The sequence below is a fragment of the Spodoptera frugiperda genome, chromosome 8 (assembly GCF_023101765.2).
Source record: "Spodoptera frugiperda isolate SF20-4 chromosome 8, AGI-APGP_CSIRO_Sfru_2.0, whole genome shotgun sequence".
Taxonomy (NCBI): Eukaryota; Metazoa; Arthropoda; class Insecta; order Lepidoptera; family Noctuidae; genus Spodoptera; species Spodoptera frugiperda.
Window position 1 is genome coordinate 11,657,094 of NC_064219.1, and position 18,592 is coordinate 11,675,685.

Genomic DNA, 18,592 nt, shown 5'->3' on the forward strand with positions numbered 1-18,592 from the left:
CCCCGCTGCCATTGGCCCGCGCCGGCCAATCGCCGCGCTTCATTTCGAACGCTTTCCTTTTTCCATGTCGCGTTCTATTTGAAGCGTGTTGATGCATCATTAATTTTGCCAGATAAAATTAAACCATACCTCATTTGAATAAGGTTGAGTTCAGATTATGATGTGAAGGAGAAATATGTCTGTTTTCCCGTTCGGTCGGATGCGCTCGGGCAGCGAGCGAGACGAGAGCCGAGGAAAATGCGTGCCGCTCGAGTAGGCAGGGTGCGCCCGCGCTGGTGGGAGCGACGCGCCGCGCTATGTATGCGGCTGGGATTCGACACACCTCTATGTACTATGTACGCTCTTTGTAATTGATATTTTTTATGTTCGTTAATTCGTGTTGCTAACTAATGTACTGTGACTGAGAATGATGCGAGCCACTGATACGGCGACATTCTCGACACAACGGTTAGGTTCAGCGAGCTACTCGTGTTCATGTTTTAATTACGTTCAACTTGCTCGTTATGAAACATGTTCACAATTAATCAATTGAACTCGCAGTGTACCGAGCTATCGGCCGGCGCGGGCGCACTCTCATCTGATAAGAACATAATTAATTGTTGGCTATATGTTGCTGAAAATTCAAATGCTAAGCGCACCAGTAAACGTTTCATGTACCAGATGATTTAATGTTGGCACGTTCATTAATTTACGCGAACATACGAGATAGCTGCGCTTGCGCAGTATCTACTTACGTACTAAAATTTATAGAAACTCCAACCATTCTTAACCTGAAATACACTAACACCCTTACCTGCGTGATACACACGCATGTTGCATTAAGTTGTTCATATATTGCTGTTATGTGACATACAACGACTCCCACCACCAACATATATTGTACCATCCCTGTTCTCTACCCACAGCCATTAACAAACAAACCGAGACATTATTTTAGAAGGACGCCGCTCAAAAGCCAATTAAATCTGAAAAATTCTTGAAATAATTGTAAAACTCGAGCTGTGCGCGGCTCGGGAACATATGTCAGAGATGAGATCCATCAGCTCCGTGTCGTGATGATGTCCACAAAAAGCGAGCGACGCCGCGCGCCGCCGCCGGGCGTGTTCTGTTAATTACCCCAAATATGTCGCTTATTTGTGTAAAAACTGTGCTTGGGCTTTGAGTCGCCGCCCGAGTGCGCGGGCGCAGCGGATGGGAGCAAATTGGCGGTAGCAAATGATGCGGTGCGCACAAACGTGCCGACTGCCGACGGGCACAACTATTGGCTTTGTCCTGGTTCATGCCGCGCTGTGAGGGAGGCAGGAGCAAGGCGGCTGCAGGCAGCGATGGCAATTGTATAATTAAAAAGTAGAAAATAAATTCAAATTACTAGTTTTGAAAATCCTCCATGCCAACTTTTATCCATGACAGGGCTGTCATAACCCGTTCAATCTCTTTTTCTCTTCACCTTTTAAAATTACTTTTATCTTTTTATGTAATAAGCTGGTTTAAACAAGCTGTCGTATCACGTGATAGTTAGCAATCGCCGCCGCTCATCGACACTTGAAACACCAGAGGTGTTACAAGTGCGTTATCTGCCTAGGCTGCATAACGAAACACAGCGGAAGCGTTATTTCACATCGGTTTTCTGTGAGGCCGTGGTATCACTCCGGTCAAGCCGGCCCATTCGTGCCGAAGCATGGCACAGTTTCTTAAATTAATATGAAATAATTAGTATCTTTCACTATTATTCTAGAGTTTAGTACCTAAGTAACAAATACTCCCACTTTGGTACCTTCATCTATCGTGTGTTTGTACCCACTTAGGTACAGTCACACATACCCACTCAGTAACCGATACAATTACCGCCGTACAAGACTCTGTGCCGATTCGCTTCACTTCACAATAACGTACTAATGACCGCACATTACTATGTTCTAGTAAATTGAGAATATGTCCTATGTACGCCAAGTACATAGTGTTAAACTGTGAACATTGAGTGCTAAGTAGGGGAATACATAACGACTTGGTTCGAACTGGCTCGGAGTTCACACCTTTAGTCGAAAACAAATGTAACTCAATAAGAAAAGAAAGAACTCCCATTTTAAAAGGGTTTGCAACGCATCTCTAAATCTTCTAGTACTCCGTAGTCTGCGGGCGTTTTTCATCGCTTAACCATCAGGCAATCCGATTGCACTTTTGCATCTTATGCTATAAAAATATATTGTGTAATTCAACTGAATAGGATTCAGAAACCAAACATGTCAGTTGGAGTTGTACTCGCCGGCGGCAGCTGACACAAGTACCATATTTTTAGAAATTTTATTGTATCACATTAAGAAGGTACGCAAACATGTAAGAATCACTTAAAAATATATCATTTAAGTACCTACACTATTAGATTTATATACTTTGTGTTAACTATTCTTTCTAAATTATATTACGGCAAATAATAAGAGACCCAGTATGGTTTGAAACTAGTAGAACTTTTCTCAAATAGTTTACCAGAGTTACATAACCCGTATTTTTAATTAATTTGGTATATATTATTACATAAAAATTTCATTAATTATAAACTTAAAATTAAGAGCACTTCCTTATGTTAAATAACTTGAAGATAAGTAATTGGTTTATGAACGGCCCGAGGTATGTGACTCGGGTGTGAGAGAGTTAGTTAACGCGAGTGATTTTCTCAACTTTCCTATTCTTTAGAAAGCAGTTCGTTTGAACACGCTGCGAGTTAGGGACCCATTGTATACGTTACGTAATGTGTGTGCACTGGTGAACCTTATACCTCGAGCCATAGGCCTGTCGCCTGACCGCACCCATTTTTACAGGGTGGACGGAAAGTGTAGCAGGCACCGTGATCATTGTGATATTGAATTATTCTATATGCAATATAGCAATTATTGCTGTTATATTATTATGTATGAACATGGGAAGATTTTCTAGGAATGCATAATATATTATTTAGTATGTGTATTATGGGTATAAGTAACATATAGAGTTATCATTCCAGTGTTTGTCCACTGCGTCAGATATTTTTAATTTTTTTTTCATTGAATGTTGTCGAGAAGGTGATCGAGTCAGAGTTTCTCAAAATATAATATGAATAAAAATATAGTAGGAATAAAATATCAATAACAAGCTCGTTTGTATGAAATTATATCGTAGAATATTACAAGAGTGTCGGTGGGTGCGGCCGCGCACGTTATAACCTTAATAAATAACGTATAAGGCGCATTGTTCGCGCGCAGCCGGCGTGGTTAATACTCGATTGTGTCAGCCCCCGCTCCCGGCCGCGGGTTATAATCCCCCAGCATTGTTCAGCTTTTATCTTTTCTATAGCTCATATTTATAGCTGTCGTTAAAGCTGCATTTTTCACGAAAATTAAATGTTTAGTTCAGATTAGCAAAGGTGGTGCGGAACGTAACAGATTCCGATATCGGCCCGTGAAGATATCGCGCTCGCCTTCAAATTAATGTCCGCTGTTTATGTCGAAATATAAAACACGCGCACTCTGATAGCTTTACGCTTTTTATGTTTCCATAGTTTATAGTTTAACACCGGACTAGATCTGCATGCGGCGTTACTCGCATTATTTATTACCTCTGTGGAGAGATTGTAACTTTCAGGTTCAATATTTTTATGTGCCTGTCTGCACTCTCAGCACTTTGCTACATACTACCATCTAATGAGGTTGATGTAGGCAACACTAGGTCCCATTCCTTTGTTAAATCATGGCCGATTAAGCGATGCAGTTTATATAGTTTAATACAGTTGTTGACATGAAGATTTAGGTAGATACAAACATATTGACGTAGTAACATAGCACTGTTCCATCTTTACGTAGACGTCAAGAGACATTAAATTCTGAGGAAGAATGTCTTCATCACCTTTTGACAAAATCAGATATACATAGTAAGAGCAGTTTCAGGTTACCTACTTATACCTATGGAAGATATACATAGGTAATATTCGGTACATTATCAAAATCAACACGTAACATGTACATGTTGTACTTAACTAAGTTCTTAGTGCATCCAATCATCCAAGAAGCGCTACCATTATTAAATTTCTTAGACTTTATTATAACTTTCCATATTCTAATAAGTAGTTTTAATAATATTCACGGCAGAATATTGCAAATCGGTAGAAGTTACGAGAACAATCGTGTATTATATAAGTTTACTGAAGTACATATAGGTACTCCGTGATTGGCAAGAGATCCATTCCCCAGCGAACAGACCATGACGCGGCCATACCGTGGCTTCCAACGGTGGAGGAAGCCGAGGGCATCGGCATGTGCCTATCAATATTAAATCAATTTGTATCGCGATGTTTTATTTACTTTTATGATCTTCTAGACACATGTATTTGCTTGTCATGGTAATCTGCCAGTGAAATAATCCTATTCTCGTAATAACAGCCTCTGGTCTGGTGCACATTGCATGATTAGTGCGGCGCGGGCGCGGGGGCCGGGTCACTGCGCGCGCGGATTGCTGCAGCCACTGCCTGCACCTACGGAACAATGCTGCTGTTCAGCTGCTCACCCAGTGGCCTTCTAGAGTCCTAGCTTAGCAGCTGCTCAAAAGATCACAAGCTCTTGTAGAAAATAAGTACCTAGTAGGTTTAGCTTTACAGTTACATATGCTCTCATTTTGTTAGGAACTCGGGGTCATTTTTCCAAGCTTCAGGATAATTTTTGCAAGTTTAGATGTCATCTCAATCTTAAGTATGTATCTGGTACATATGACTGCATTGTAGAAGTTTCCAGTCAACAATCTAGTTGCTAAATCCGTTAAGTGGATCCTCACTCAGTAACCCCACCTCAGCATTAACGAGGTGGGGTAAAGTAGTGTGTACTGTGTAGTGGATGTAGTGGATGTAGTGATGTACTGGATGTTGTGTAGTGCTGGGCACAATGACAGCTCTGTGACAACATCCGGCTACCTGGTAGGTATAAATAGCATGTCAAACAGACATGGCGGCGCGTGCGCACGATTGTTTTAATCAGCGTGGTCGCGCGCCGCCGACCGCGACCACTGCCCGCTATTCATAGAACACCTGGCTTTTATGTGGACTCTGCTTACACCACAGCAGGAACGGCAGAAGTGTTGCTTTGGGACAGAAATTCAGCTGCTTAGATATCTTGCATAAATATTATAATATCCGGATCCAGACACTTTTTCCATTAACTCCCGGATGGAACGGGTCACCTGATCCTGGTAAGTAATCAGCAACGGCCATGGACACCCACACCCAACACCACATAAGATCCAAATGCATTGCCCGATATTTTAGGGATCTTTTAGGGAACCCCCTATTTGCTAATTTGGAGATGTGGGATTAATTCGTCTTCAATGCCGAAGTCCATTCTAGAATCTTGCATCAGTTCCTTAGTAGATAGGATCCAACCCGCTTAGTAGCACTTAATACCTTCCCAGTTTGCGGAGTTGAGTGGAACCTCTGTGGGTGACTCCTCCGTGGTGTGTGCACGGAGTGACAGCCTGTCTGTTGTGTTAGGACGTGATTGTTGTGGATACTACGTACCTAATTTGAGAAGGATATATACGTGGGTAGGTACTTTATGTGTGTGTGTGTGTCGTTTGGGGCATAGAGAAAGACATCTCATGTGTTGTTGTGAATTTTAGAATATTTTTATTTTGAAACTTATTTCGAAAGTAGGTATAAGGGGGATGCACTTATTTTTATTAGGATTTTTGTAGCATCCATGTGATTAAAGACATGTATTTTGACATGTCCGAAATAATTAGTGATCTACATTTTTAATTTATAATTTTTCAGCAGTAGTTATAAAGAATTTCGTGACTTGGAGCCCAAAATACATAATACTGATTCAGCTACATGAGTATACGTGGTCCCCCACGTAGCTCTGCATCACCTACTATTTAGTTTGAGGACCACTACACGCCCCATACTAAACTCATGACATTATTACAGTGAGCATGCGCTTGCGCACTTGCGCAGTATCTCGCGCACTATTAATATGCGCGGGCGCTTCCCGTGCGCCTCAGATCTCAGCGGCGGGCGTTACGCTCCACCGCTGACGGTAATCGGGCCGCCTACCTTACCCCTTACGGAGATTACTTCACGATAACCTGAACTTTATTACAAGTACATAGAGTTCATTTTCATTTGAATACACACGAAATGATGTTGATGAGTGTAAACATGTTGTACTTTGAATTTAATCTCAGCGGTTTTAAGGTTGATTTTTGTGTGATCAGGTTTGAAGGGCGTAAAGCAACGGAAGCAGTGCCGATGGTATCTGTGCCTTTAATTAGATATTTAATTAAACCAACAGTTGCCTAAAGCAATAATTAGATCATCAATTTGTGTGCAGCGAGCGTCTGTCTTTGTTCGTGTGTAAATGGTCGCGCTACGCGACAGCTAATGGAAAGCAATTCATTAAACGCGGGGAACGATTCTTTCTAATGTCCCTCAACTGTTTATTGTCGTTATATTGTGCAGGACTAATGACTTCCTACATCATCTAGTAGCATTAATCATAATATGTATTTACCTAAATAGTTCTAGTATTATTCGCACTTACATACTCTGTTTATGATAAGTAGGTAAAAGTATTGTAGATTGGTCTTGTTTTTTAAATGATGCCAAAGGCAAAGCTCCCCGGTACACAACCATATTTCAACAGTGTAACGTTTACAATTATCATAATTAGGTATAATCATCAAAAAATGCATTGTACATCATTGGAAAGAAAACCTTTTTCGTTAAAATACAAAGTTCCTTAAGTTACTTCTCGTCATTACAATTGGATAATGTATCTCCGTGTTACAGCGGGATGTCAAAGTGTAATGCGGAGGACGGAGGGCTGTCACGTCACTCCTGAGTCCTCCCTACACAACATAATACACACAAACACATGAGGCGCGCTGTCACAACTGTGGGTAGATGTCGCGGCTGCGCGGCGGTGTCCGTGTCAAAGGCGCCGCCCTTCCCACTGTCACGCGAGATACAGGGCAGGAGTTCGTCACAGGGCTACCAGTAAAGGGAAAACTAGGATAAGCTTGAATTGCCAAATAATTCCATATAATACATAATATTCTACTTGAGTACTAGGACTATAATACAATCTTCCACATTTGTCGTAGCAGATAAAAGAACTTCAGATGTAGTTACCGATGATATTTTTATGAAAACTACGTGTTATCAGGGCCTATATTTAGACACGGTGACCAAATCGTCTCATAAATAAAATTATTAGTTTTTAAACTGACATGGTCACTAACACTAACATTACCGAGCAGACCGATTTGTCTGCTCATAAACATCCACCCGCATATACTCCAGTTTATAAATGATCATGGCGCTTGCAACAGTGCCGAAATATCGGAAACTCATAGACATGAATAAACATGGTAAATATCCCGTCTTAAGTTGTAATGTTAATACAATTATTGTAAAACACTTCGACAGTTTGTAATACCTATTACGAAATTAAATAACAACGTACTTATAGAGCCTGTAAATAAGAACGCGCGTTAAGCCTGTAAACCCAAGTACCGTGCAGCGACAGCCCTGTAAGTGGTGCCCTGTATCTGATGTCACAGTCGTCATGTGAAGTTCATTAGCTGAGTGACGGCGACTGTACACAGCCACACTGAACGTATTCAGTTACAGACTGAAAAAATGTTCACTTCTTGAGCACTGTTTCCGATTTTCATAAATACAACAACGTTACAGCTTAATTAGAATGGAATTAGGAAAAGCAATATAAACGATAAATGCAATAAGTACGTATATAATCTAGGAACAGAAAACATGTGATACAATTACAAATTACAAGAAAATCCGTAGCGCTACATACGTTGTACTAGTTTATCTTTATATATATAATTCTTCTGTACGTGTGTATGTCACTGAACTCCTCTTAAACGACTAGACGGATTTTGATGAAACTTTTTGTGTGTGTTCAAGAGGATCTGAGAATGGTTTAGATTCACAATTTTGTCCGCTGGACAATGATTTTTTGATTATTTTTTAATTTATCAGTAGTTGTTGATTTTGGAATGTTTTACATTGAATCCGACAGACGGCGCTACCATCGCAGTGTCAAATATGAATGACGTTAGATATTGTCATAACATTTGAATAACAATTTTCATCAAAAAGGTCCAGAATGTTTTAGCTTATTAAAAAAAGTTTAAAATTTTCAAATTAAAGACGTGTAGACAGGACAACGTCTGTCGGGTCCGCTAGTTTATTTATAAATCTTTCTCTAAACATACCACAATAGTTATAGCAGTTGTAAAAGGAGGGCAAATTAAATAAACTCTAGCTACATGTAAGTATAAAAAAAATAAATGTTGCTTGGTACAGGGTGACAGGCAGCCTCTGCGCCGGCGCACTCCACTGCGAGCCGTCGCCCTCCACTACAGACCACCACACTCCACCGCTCCCATGCGCGTGCGCTGCCTTAGCGTCTAATTCGCTAATTTACTAACAAGCTAATTTACTCACTTGTATTTTTTTTTATTTTGCTACATGTTCTTCTAGGATGTACGTTTTTTTAATGAATCTTTGAATTTGTGAGTTCAATTTTCGTCATATTTATTCATGGAAATTTCATTTTTAACTCAAAATCTTTAGATTTTGCCAAAAAAGTTAAACATCCTGTAAAACTATTTATTAGCTGCAATTTATTGTTCGAGACAACTATCATCGTAGTGTAATAACAGTTCACAGAATGATCGCGTTCCTACATTCTGGAAGCTTCAGCCACACTGACACGAACAACCTTCCTGTGAATTCAGTACTTCGTATATACCATTACCGAGTAATTGTTAATTAACGTAAAATGTATTGTCAAATAAACACAGCTCCGTCATGTTTGTTTCGCTATTGTTATTACTATTTGTTACGTAAAATTAGAATTAAGTCCAATTTGAATGGTTTAAATGATTTTTGCCTTTGTGTGATATAACGATTTTCCTTTGTTTCTAGTATGAGTATTGTAACCTCACGTCTCCGGCAGCGCCTTCATCGTATACAGCAACAACGTCAAACAGTAACAGTTTCACGCAGCTTGTAGCTTGCTTCCTCTAGTTACCATGAGTATACCAGCACCACTGTAACATAGTGTACATGTGTACTAGTGTACGCCTGTGTACGCTTGTGTACGCCGGGTGACACGGTGTGCGCTCCACTGCGCCCTGTTTGGTGGTTGATTTTAGTGTCGCCGCGGGCCGCGTCGCTGCCTGGCAGATTTACGACGCGTCACTTCAAACGCATCAACAGACCGATATAGGAACTATATTGCAGCGAATAGCTGTTTACCACTTTAATTATACATATCTTATTAAAAATAAATTAAAAATGCAATAAAACCACATTACATTATTGTGTAAAAAAGTATTCAATTTTCAATCTAAACTTATAAAAAACTATGAACTACCTATTAAAGCTATCATAATTATACTCAAAGTAAAAAGATCAAGTAATTTATCAATACTAAACATAAAATAATCACATCATGAGTAAAATATAAATAAAGCTACAAACACACTAGATCTAGCGGGTTGCAGCCGCGTGGAACCGCGCCCGCTCAACCGTTTCTTCTAAGAACGACAGTCCTTTCAAGTCGCGTGATCGCGCGGCGTACACGGAACCGCCGCAGACGTTGACGTGCGCCCAGCTGATTTATTAACACGCTGAGCTCTTGCCAAAATGTAATTGGGTACGGGACGTTTATTCCTGTTTTCCAGATAAGTGAAGTTTATTACGTGAACAGAGAAAGAGACGTAAACTACGGAAACTTAACAACTCTAGCTTCGATAGAAATCTGTGGCTTTATACATATAATTATGTAACTGTAGTATTTTAAAACTCTTTGTTATAAAAACAAACAAACCTTTATAATTAGTACAATGTTAAGAAAATCAGACCTTTTAGTAGCAATTGCTATCAGTTCCAAATGATGATGTGATCAATGTTAGAGATTCATTCACAGAAAGCAGGAGCTATAGGCAATTTAACCGTCATTCACCAACAATTTTTCACCGCTAACTACGAGCTGCTAGCCACTTGAATAAAAATTAATGTTGCAATCATAAATTAGATGCACGGCCAACTATGATGGCCACAATGAGCCACCACGTCCAATTAGCTCGCTAAGTGCGTGCAGCGCGCGGCCGCGGCCACAGTCGCGCGGCCCGCCACGACTCGCTGCGATTGGCTGCGAACCATTTGCGTGTGCGCAGTTACACCTTGTTACCGCCACATGTAGCGTACCTGGTCGCCGGATGGCTCATTGCGATCCAAAGTTATTGCGAGATGTACGTGGTTGTCACACCGAGTCACACGCGAGCAGTGAGCAGTGAGCGGCGCCTTTGTAGCTGCTGGAGTATCGCTGGTTGGAGAGTCACTCGTGAGGACTGGTGCAGACCTGGATTACTGCACTCCATGTAGTCTTTTACATTGTTACTTAGCAGAGTTATAATGGTTTTGACCTTTTTTCATAAAATATGGATAAGTAAAGACATAAGAATAAATCTGTGAGCACATGTGTATCTGACCAACTGGTCATTTCTTTAGAGTACATCATTTCAGCAACTGTGAAAACAATGGGAGCGTGAAGCGAAATTAATCAAAAAATGCTCGAGAGAATTCTCCGAGAAATAAACACAATTAGTCATTGCATTACGGAGGTATTTATAACTATTTAATTTCTGTTTTACACTCGAAAGATTTATTTAATTCGTTCCGGTAGACTTAAATTAAAAATACGTTCCGTTCCGCGGCACGCCTCACTTGCCGCACTAAAACATTTTAGTTCTGCGCCCGTTCTTGGCGCATTTTTTCATTTTCAGCGTCGCCGTGTCGCGATGTCGCCCTAAACATATTAACAGACAAACCGTGACAGACAGACGGAGCTATTCGTAATGTGCGTCGCAATTAATCAGCATAAGCGTTTTATTAGCTGGGCATGGTGCGCGTGCGCATGCTCTGTTCCGCCAAATACGTCGTGCCGACTGACAGCCGAGTGCCGGCGGACAACAAGATGGCGAACCTCTTTTTGCAAGAACCGTTGTAATGGCGACTGCGTCTGCGCAGCGCTTTGATCGCGAGCCGCGCCTGATTCATTTCGAGACCTGTCCTATCTTGTTGCTAATTATTTGGGCAAACAGCTGTAGCTGCTTTATTACAAGCTGTAGTAGTGCTTAGACAACTTCTTACTTCAGCTAGACACGGCGCTATATCTCGTCAGTATCTTTTATACACAGCCAATTCTAATTATCATTTTTCGGATCCTTGCACAGCATTTCTTCTTTGAGTAATAAAGGGAAATGAATCTCGACTGCTAAAATCAAAAATCTTCATTCCTTAAACCAAAATCAAACTCTCACAATGACGTCACAATTATTTCAATCATTAGAGTGGCATAAAATACAAGAACCGGAAGTTTCAGCGTCTCCTTTGTTTTGATCTACAAATAGCCGGCGCGGGTACACCACTACACACCACTACAGCACTGGGAACATGGTCACCATCAATTACGGGAGCCAAGCGTGGCCGCCGCAGACACAAAAATGTGTGATCGTACACAAACAACTAAAACACACTGTACATGCGCGTACGCAAGTGCAATCACAACTAATTTAATAATATTTAAATATAATTAATAAATTTGTACTGAAACACAATTACTATCATTACATTATAATTGAAAAGTAATACATGACACTGTAAAGGCATAAATTAAATTAAATTCACTGGTGCGTGAAGTGCTACGCACGTAGCCAATTGCTACGAGCGTCGTAGCGCGTAGTAGGTCCTCTACGCGTAGCTAACGCGTAGCAATACGCAAGACTCGTAAAAGGTCGTTCTTCTAGAGTAAGGTCTGGTGGCTATGGGGTCTCAAGGAAGCATTGAAAGTTTTAACTGAATTATTTAATTATTAACTTATATGACATACTTATTGCATTTCAGAACCCAACCTATACACCATTTCCATATGTTCAAAGATGATCGTTTAATTTTCTTGTAATCATGTCAATCAATGTGATTTTTTTCACCATCTGCGATGGTAGGAAGATTGCGCATTGTGCATAGTGAAATGTAACTTTATTAAAAACTTTTACGTAATTGTTTACTGTTAAAACTTGACAATTTCTAGAAAATTGTAGTTTCACGAGAAATTAAACGATAATGTAGTTCGAATGTGATCAAAGCGAGCAGAATAAATATTTAATTTAAATCAACGTGGAGCAGACGTGGGATGCGCGCGAGTGTCCCGTGTAAGTGCGGCGACCATTTTTCATATCACGCGTGAACGCTCGGCCGAACGCGACGGATTTAGAGACGAAACCACTCCGAGCTGCGCCTGCGCCGCAGGGCTGTCACGTCTACCCGTGCTTATTTTACGGCGCCATACTCATAGGGAAAAATAAATATGACATGTTTACTTAATGAAACTAAACTTGTTTACGATGTTCATTATTTAAATACACATGCCACGTCTCTGTACCCGCCTGCAATGGCTGCAATCAATTTAAATATAATATCAGTTGTGTAACAAAGTAAATCATTACGCGCGCACCGAGAGATGTTTCCGTACATTTTCAATCACATTAGTGTAATAGCTCATTGTGATGTGGCATCGACTCCATTACTTTATTTACGTATATTATCGCCATCGTTTGCGGGAGCCCATTAACGATAAATAACTTGGAAAATGTTGAATATAACGAGCAGGTACAGTGCAACACGGTATTTCATCAATTATGTTATTAATTAGTTTGTCGAAAGTGTCATCCCTGTATGGACATTTCAGCTAATTGCTTTTTTCATAATAGTTAGTGCGCCGGCGCAGGGAAGGATGCACGCGCCACGGAGCGTGATGTACTCGCGATCTGTGAGGAAAGCAGAGGATCCGAGTGAGGGGAGAGGTGATAGCAACTGTTATAGCTGAGTGGTCTCAGCGCTGATTGATTTGTTGGTCGGTTCCCTCACACTACACACAACATCGGCTGTAGTGCCGCCCACACGACGAAGAACACACAAGAACAAGAACAGTCGATTGTCGATCACTACCGATTGCAATATGACGACGTGTGCAAAACGGTTAGTCACCTGAATAAATGCTTTCATTAAGTACTGCATGGGCAATTAGGAAATTATTGTGTCTGCTGCAAATGCTTCATTATCTACATATGTGTTGATAACACAGCATTAAGTAATGTTGTGAAATAATGCTGCAATCAAATGTTGCCATTTTAGATACATTTCACGTAGGTACTGTCACGACTGGGGTTCATCGACAATTTTTGACCGAGTCGATATGACTTGCATAGAGAAGAACAAAGCTACTGGTCTGGGTTTCAAGTGTATGCACCCACGACAAATGCTAGTGTGGCGCAAAGTATTTTTCTTTTTATTTTATTTCTTGTTTTTCTGTCTATTCTTCGGAATAAGTGTAAGTAAGTATCTAGTTACTGTAACAATAATGTACCTACAAGACGAGATAATTTGAATAAAAATTATGATTCATCTGTAGGTTTAACGTTCCTATACTTATGCAGACGTTACTAAAGTCATTGTATATAAATATCTCAGTAGGTACTAATCTGTTATTTATTGCACACGATACACGCTACATATCTGTGTGTAAGCTAAATACATATCAAGTAGATAGGTAATTAGGCATAGAATATTGCCTTAATAATGTATCTAACTATTAGGTATTTTTTACTCACTTCATTACTCAGTAGGTATTTCTGAATGATGTGCCTAATGGACGTTTTCGCGAATCACTGCTAAAAGTTAAGCTGATTCCTTTCTTACACTGTTAGCTACATCAGTACATGTGACTTGTATGTTGGTGAAACCAGAGTATCGTTACGTCACCTGTCTTAGCTTACGGGTTCCTTAAAATGTTGGGGAGGTTGATGAAAGATGTCTCACTATTCTTAAATAACGTTGTTTCAGGGTATTTCCACTTTTTTCTTCCTGTTTGTTCACCACAACTTGACTTACCTACAATGACTGATGTTCGCCATCTTGGTTTGTAAGATCAACTACGTTGGTTAACTAGTGTTTATAGGTAGGTATAGTCTTTTGCGACATAATGATATTGGGTGATAACATACAATGGGTACTCTCATATATGGTTGAACGTACCCATAATTATTGTAAGTACCTGTATTATATGAAATAACTGTCTATAAATGTATCATCCGTAATTAAATTTTCATTAAGATGCCAGGCAATGAAGCGATACTGCGTAGGCCCTGGGAGTCGGACAGGGTTCGCGAGCGCGCATGAAATTAAATTCCTGCTAGCGACACCTGCCGCACAAGAAACTACCTATGTACTTAATACATCACATCATTCAAGGGATGCTAAAATTTGCACCAACAATATTTGTCTTTACGTGATGTGGGGTTGTTTAACTTTCGCCAATATCTATCTAAATAATAGAAGGTAATAATAAGTAAGGTAACTGAAATACTTAGTTACTAACAGTACCCACCTTTGAAGCTTCGTGGTATTTTCTTTTTTACTAGAACATAGTGAATTTTTTTTTTTTGAGGGTGGAAAATCATCTTATGACTTCTCCCGCCTTGGGCGAGGCGAGAGGGAGTGTCAGACTCTTACTGACTAAAAACCACCCAGTTCCTTTTCCTGCTTTTCGAGCCGGAGCCCAGGTAAACCCGCTAGGTAGTCCGCAGCTCCGGAGAACATAGTGACTAGAGTCGCGAAAGCCACCAAGACCATAACCTGGGTATCTTCAAGGCAAGAGTTGCTTATGGGCAGACGTGCTCCGTCGTAGGCCGCATCGTCCCTTACCACCTGGCGAGATAATGGCCAAACTGCCTTTAGTTCTTTTTTTTTTCTTATCTGTCCACTGTTTCTTATTCTACTATAATTCTACCTGTGGAAACTTGTAATTGGCCTTCTTTCAATATTTCTCAACTATCTGCATCCTAGCTGTAAGATTTTCGAAGAAAATAAAATAAATGTCGACTAATCACAAATCTACATACCTACATATATAAAAAATAGTTAGGCACTACATAAGTACATCTGTGGTAAACTTTTGAAAGCATAAAGCTTTACAGTGTGAGTTTTCATAAAATGCACACATACTTAAGTGTCATCTTTTCCATTTAAAATAGTTTTATCCCTAATTTTAATGTTTGCTATATTAAATAAAATAAGAGATTTCCGATTACATTAGGATTAGATTAACATAAAATTGAGAGAGGTAACATTTGTAAAAAAGATCTAGATTAATTTTTATAAGTTTCAGATTTTTTTCAAATTTAACACTAATCAAGAAATTCCCCATGTTGTCAAACGTACACGGTTTTTAGATTACTCGCTCCGTAATCAGTATAACATAAATTTTATTAATGCACAGTATGAACTCTGAATATGACTTGTAGCGACATCTATTGTCGAGTAGCTAAATTGCAAATTAATACCAGCCTCATCATTATAAATTCTAAATCTTTCATTTAATTTTAAATGATGAGTTTTTCACTGTAAAAATTTATAAAATAATAAATAATACTCTTTTAATGAATCAACAATATTAAAATTGTTATTGAATTATCTCTTATTGATTTTTATTCCTGGCAATGAATTCAAGATTAAGACAAGTGAAACGAAACAAAACGTAATCATTCTAGTATCTGTGGCTTATAGCAAGCGACAAATTAAAAATCTAGTGATAAATAATTATTGTGTTTTTTCATTATTTTTAATTAATATGGGGACAGAAGTAGCTGTATCATTTAGTACTTTACGTGCTCAACTAGAAAATGAAAAGAGTAGCTTGTTTAAAATAGATGAAAATATTAAAAAAATAGTGCAAACTACCGTAAGATTCAATGATAGGTTAGTAATCACCTTGAATGTAATTTTAATAGATTTATGTTTATGTTAGTATCTAATGTATAGCACAATTTTATAGATTTAACTCTGCTGGAGACTATACTAGAGGAAACAATCGCACAGGAGGAAGAAATGCTTTTCAAGACGGTGGAAGTAATTCAAAAAACGATGAACAATATAACAAGCGTAAACATGAGACCAAAACAGTGTTTAGCAGGTTTGTGTGTAATGTTTTATGGCTAACTTGCTTGCAGGCAGCTGCAGTCAGTGCGTACGTGCATATTCAGTTACGTAATGTTACAAGTGGTGTATTAATCGCATTGTAAAATCGCGTCATCGTAATTATTTGTTTACAAACTACACTTAGTCAATCATTAAAAAATACCACAATACAATATAAAATACCACATGAACCTATAGCATAGTAGTATGTATTGTATTTGGAGCCTTCTCTAATGAATAATATCAAGTAGTCATTTGCTGATATTAATGTTCTTTTCCACATTGCAGTTGTTAGTTGTCCTAATAAGATTACAGTTTGAAAAATTAATAAAAATAGCGCTAGACTATTAAGTTACAAATTAGCATTTACTGCTTGTTTATAATATGTTATTTAATCTTTCCAGGTTATCAGCACGGGTCCATGATAGCGATGGTGAGGATGAAGGGCCAGGCAATAAGAAGGCTCGAGTACCTTCAGCAGTGTGCCGAGAGCTGCCCACTAGAGCTGATGTACTGCGGGCCCAGGGTGATGATGAGCAGGCGAGGACTCGCAACAGACGCATATTTGGCTCACTCCTGGGAACACTACAGAAATTCAAGCAGGAAGAAATAGTGCTGCAGACTAAGGTGAGGGACTTCATTATAAAAAGTCATCATATCATAAAATACCCAATCTGCCTTGTTCAATAGTCATTACAACTTCTATTTCCTTTATTTATTTATTATTATACATTTTATTCATTCATAGGAAGAAAAAAAAGCGCAAGTGGAACGTAAAATAGAAGAACAAGCCCGTCTAGAGAAGGAAAGGGAACAGAAGGAAAGGAAGACATTATTTGCTGAGCGGGAACACAAGAAGGCCACTATCAAAGCTTTAGAAGCAAAAATGGCGCGAGTCCAGGAGTTTGAGAAGTGGGAGACTTCACAGAAAAGTTTAGCCAACTTCATACTGACCAAGACCAAACCACATGTTTATTGGCTGCCCAAGAAAATGACAGAAAAAGCCACCGAGAAACTGGAATCCAGTAGGAAGTATCATGAAAGTGAGTTATTTTGTTTGTTATATATTTACATAATAATATGAAATTAAGGTGGCACTGTTCACAAGTAAGGAGTATAAATGATTATTTTATTTCGGCACTTCATTGCTGTTTGTTTGAAACATTAACAAACTCATATTTGTTTACAATTTACAGCTAAATATGGTCCAATATATCGCAGTGAGTAACTAAAAAAGAAGTCATTTAATTATATTCATAGTTTCTTTCAGCACCTATGAAAGAGGTAGTACTTTGATATTGAGATACAATTAATTTCATTTTTTGGTTTCATATTAAATCAAGCCTTGAAATACCCAGCAACACACAATAACATTGTATTACAGCTGGCATTACCATCCGCCTGTTTCTTAATTATCTCAGGAATGTGACGTGAACTGTAGTTCTTCTATGTTTTAAAACTTCTGTATGTTAAATTCGTCACCCATTGCAAATAGCTCATGAATCAATGTTTTGTTGTGACAGAATGATTGTATTTGCTTTGTAAGAACTTACGTCAAGTTATTGTAATTTTAACATAATCTTACCTGTTTCCAGAATGCATGGTGAAGAAACGTCAAGAGCTACAAGAAGAACTTCAACGAATAGAGCACCGCTGTCTCCGAGCTCGAGGACCTGGCACCAAGGAGAATGACCCTGACCATCACGAAGGAGACGAGCAGAAAGACGTAGATATGGTAAATAAGGATGAGAAGAAGAAACGAGATAAATTTGCAGCAGATGCTGACGAGAAAGAAGACAGTGATGGAGATGACAGACATGAAGAGGACTCAAAGGTGGAACAGCCAGAGGCTCAGGAACCCATGGGTAAATATAATATTTTTAAACAGCAAAAATTTCAACACTTGGAAAATATTTTTTAACTAAGTAACAATGACACATTTGTGAAAACATAATTTTTGATTGTCATTAATGATTGTTGTTACAGAAATAGAAAATGTAAAAGAAGAAACAACTAAAGCAGACACTTCAATAGAGCAGAACACAAGTATGGAAGCAGAGCCAGCCAACGAAGCCAGCCAAATATCTCTGGAGACCACACTCAATGACACGCAAGCCTCAGTTGACACCGAGAACCATTCGTAACTGGGCTGGTCACCCGATAACTCTGCACCAAATTATATTACGGTGTCACCAAGTTTGAGAACAGTTCTGCTTACCCTGTATTGCTGTGTGATGTATCTTAAGTGTGGGTGTGAAGAATATTTTAGTAACATTATTGAAATTGATAAAATACAGACAGCAGGTTCTGTTTCCCTTACATTAATGTAGGAATAAATTCCCTGACAAATTGGTACAACTTTATTAAAATATCATTCTGTGACTTGTTATTTGTTGTATGTAATAGCCCGGTAAATTGTTTGGTACAACTGTTCTTCCAATATTCATGAATGTTAATTACTAAAGTGTCTGTCAGAATGTGTGGTTTTAAAATTATGCTAATTTA

The 18,592-nt window shown here is 39.0% G+C and overlaps 1 protein-coding gene across 2 annotated transcripts; it reads left to right on the forward strand.

Annotated features, from left to right (window-relative positions):
* The first annotated feature begins 15,648 nt into the window (after nucleotides 1-15,648).
* On the forward strand, nucleotides 15,649-18,469 carry LOC118275846 (pinin). Of its 2 annotated transcripts, XM_035593945.2 has the most exons (7): nucleotides 15,649-15,868; nucleotides 15,945-16,082; nucleotides 16,492-16,714; nucleotides 16,836-17,130; nucleotides 17,284-17,307; nucleotides 17,683-17,952; nucleotides 18,074-18,469. In XM_035593945.2, exons 1-7 carry the CDS (start codon nucleotides 15,741-15,743, stop codon nucleotides 18,229-18,231), a joined length of 1,236 nt encoding a protein of 411 aa, XP_035449838.2. In that variant the 5' UTR covers nucleotides 15,649-15,740; the 3' UTR covers nucleotides 18,232-18,469. The 2 variants fall into 2 exon arrangements, with proteins under 2 accessions (XP_035449838.2, XP_035449839.2); XM_035593946.2 differs by lacking the exon at nucleotides 17,284-17,307 and having other exon boundaries at nucleotides 15,651-15,868.
* The last annotated feature ends 123 nt before the right edge of the window (nucleotides 18,470-18,592 follow it).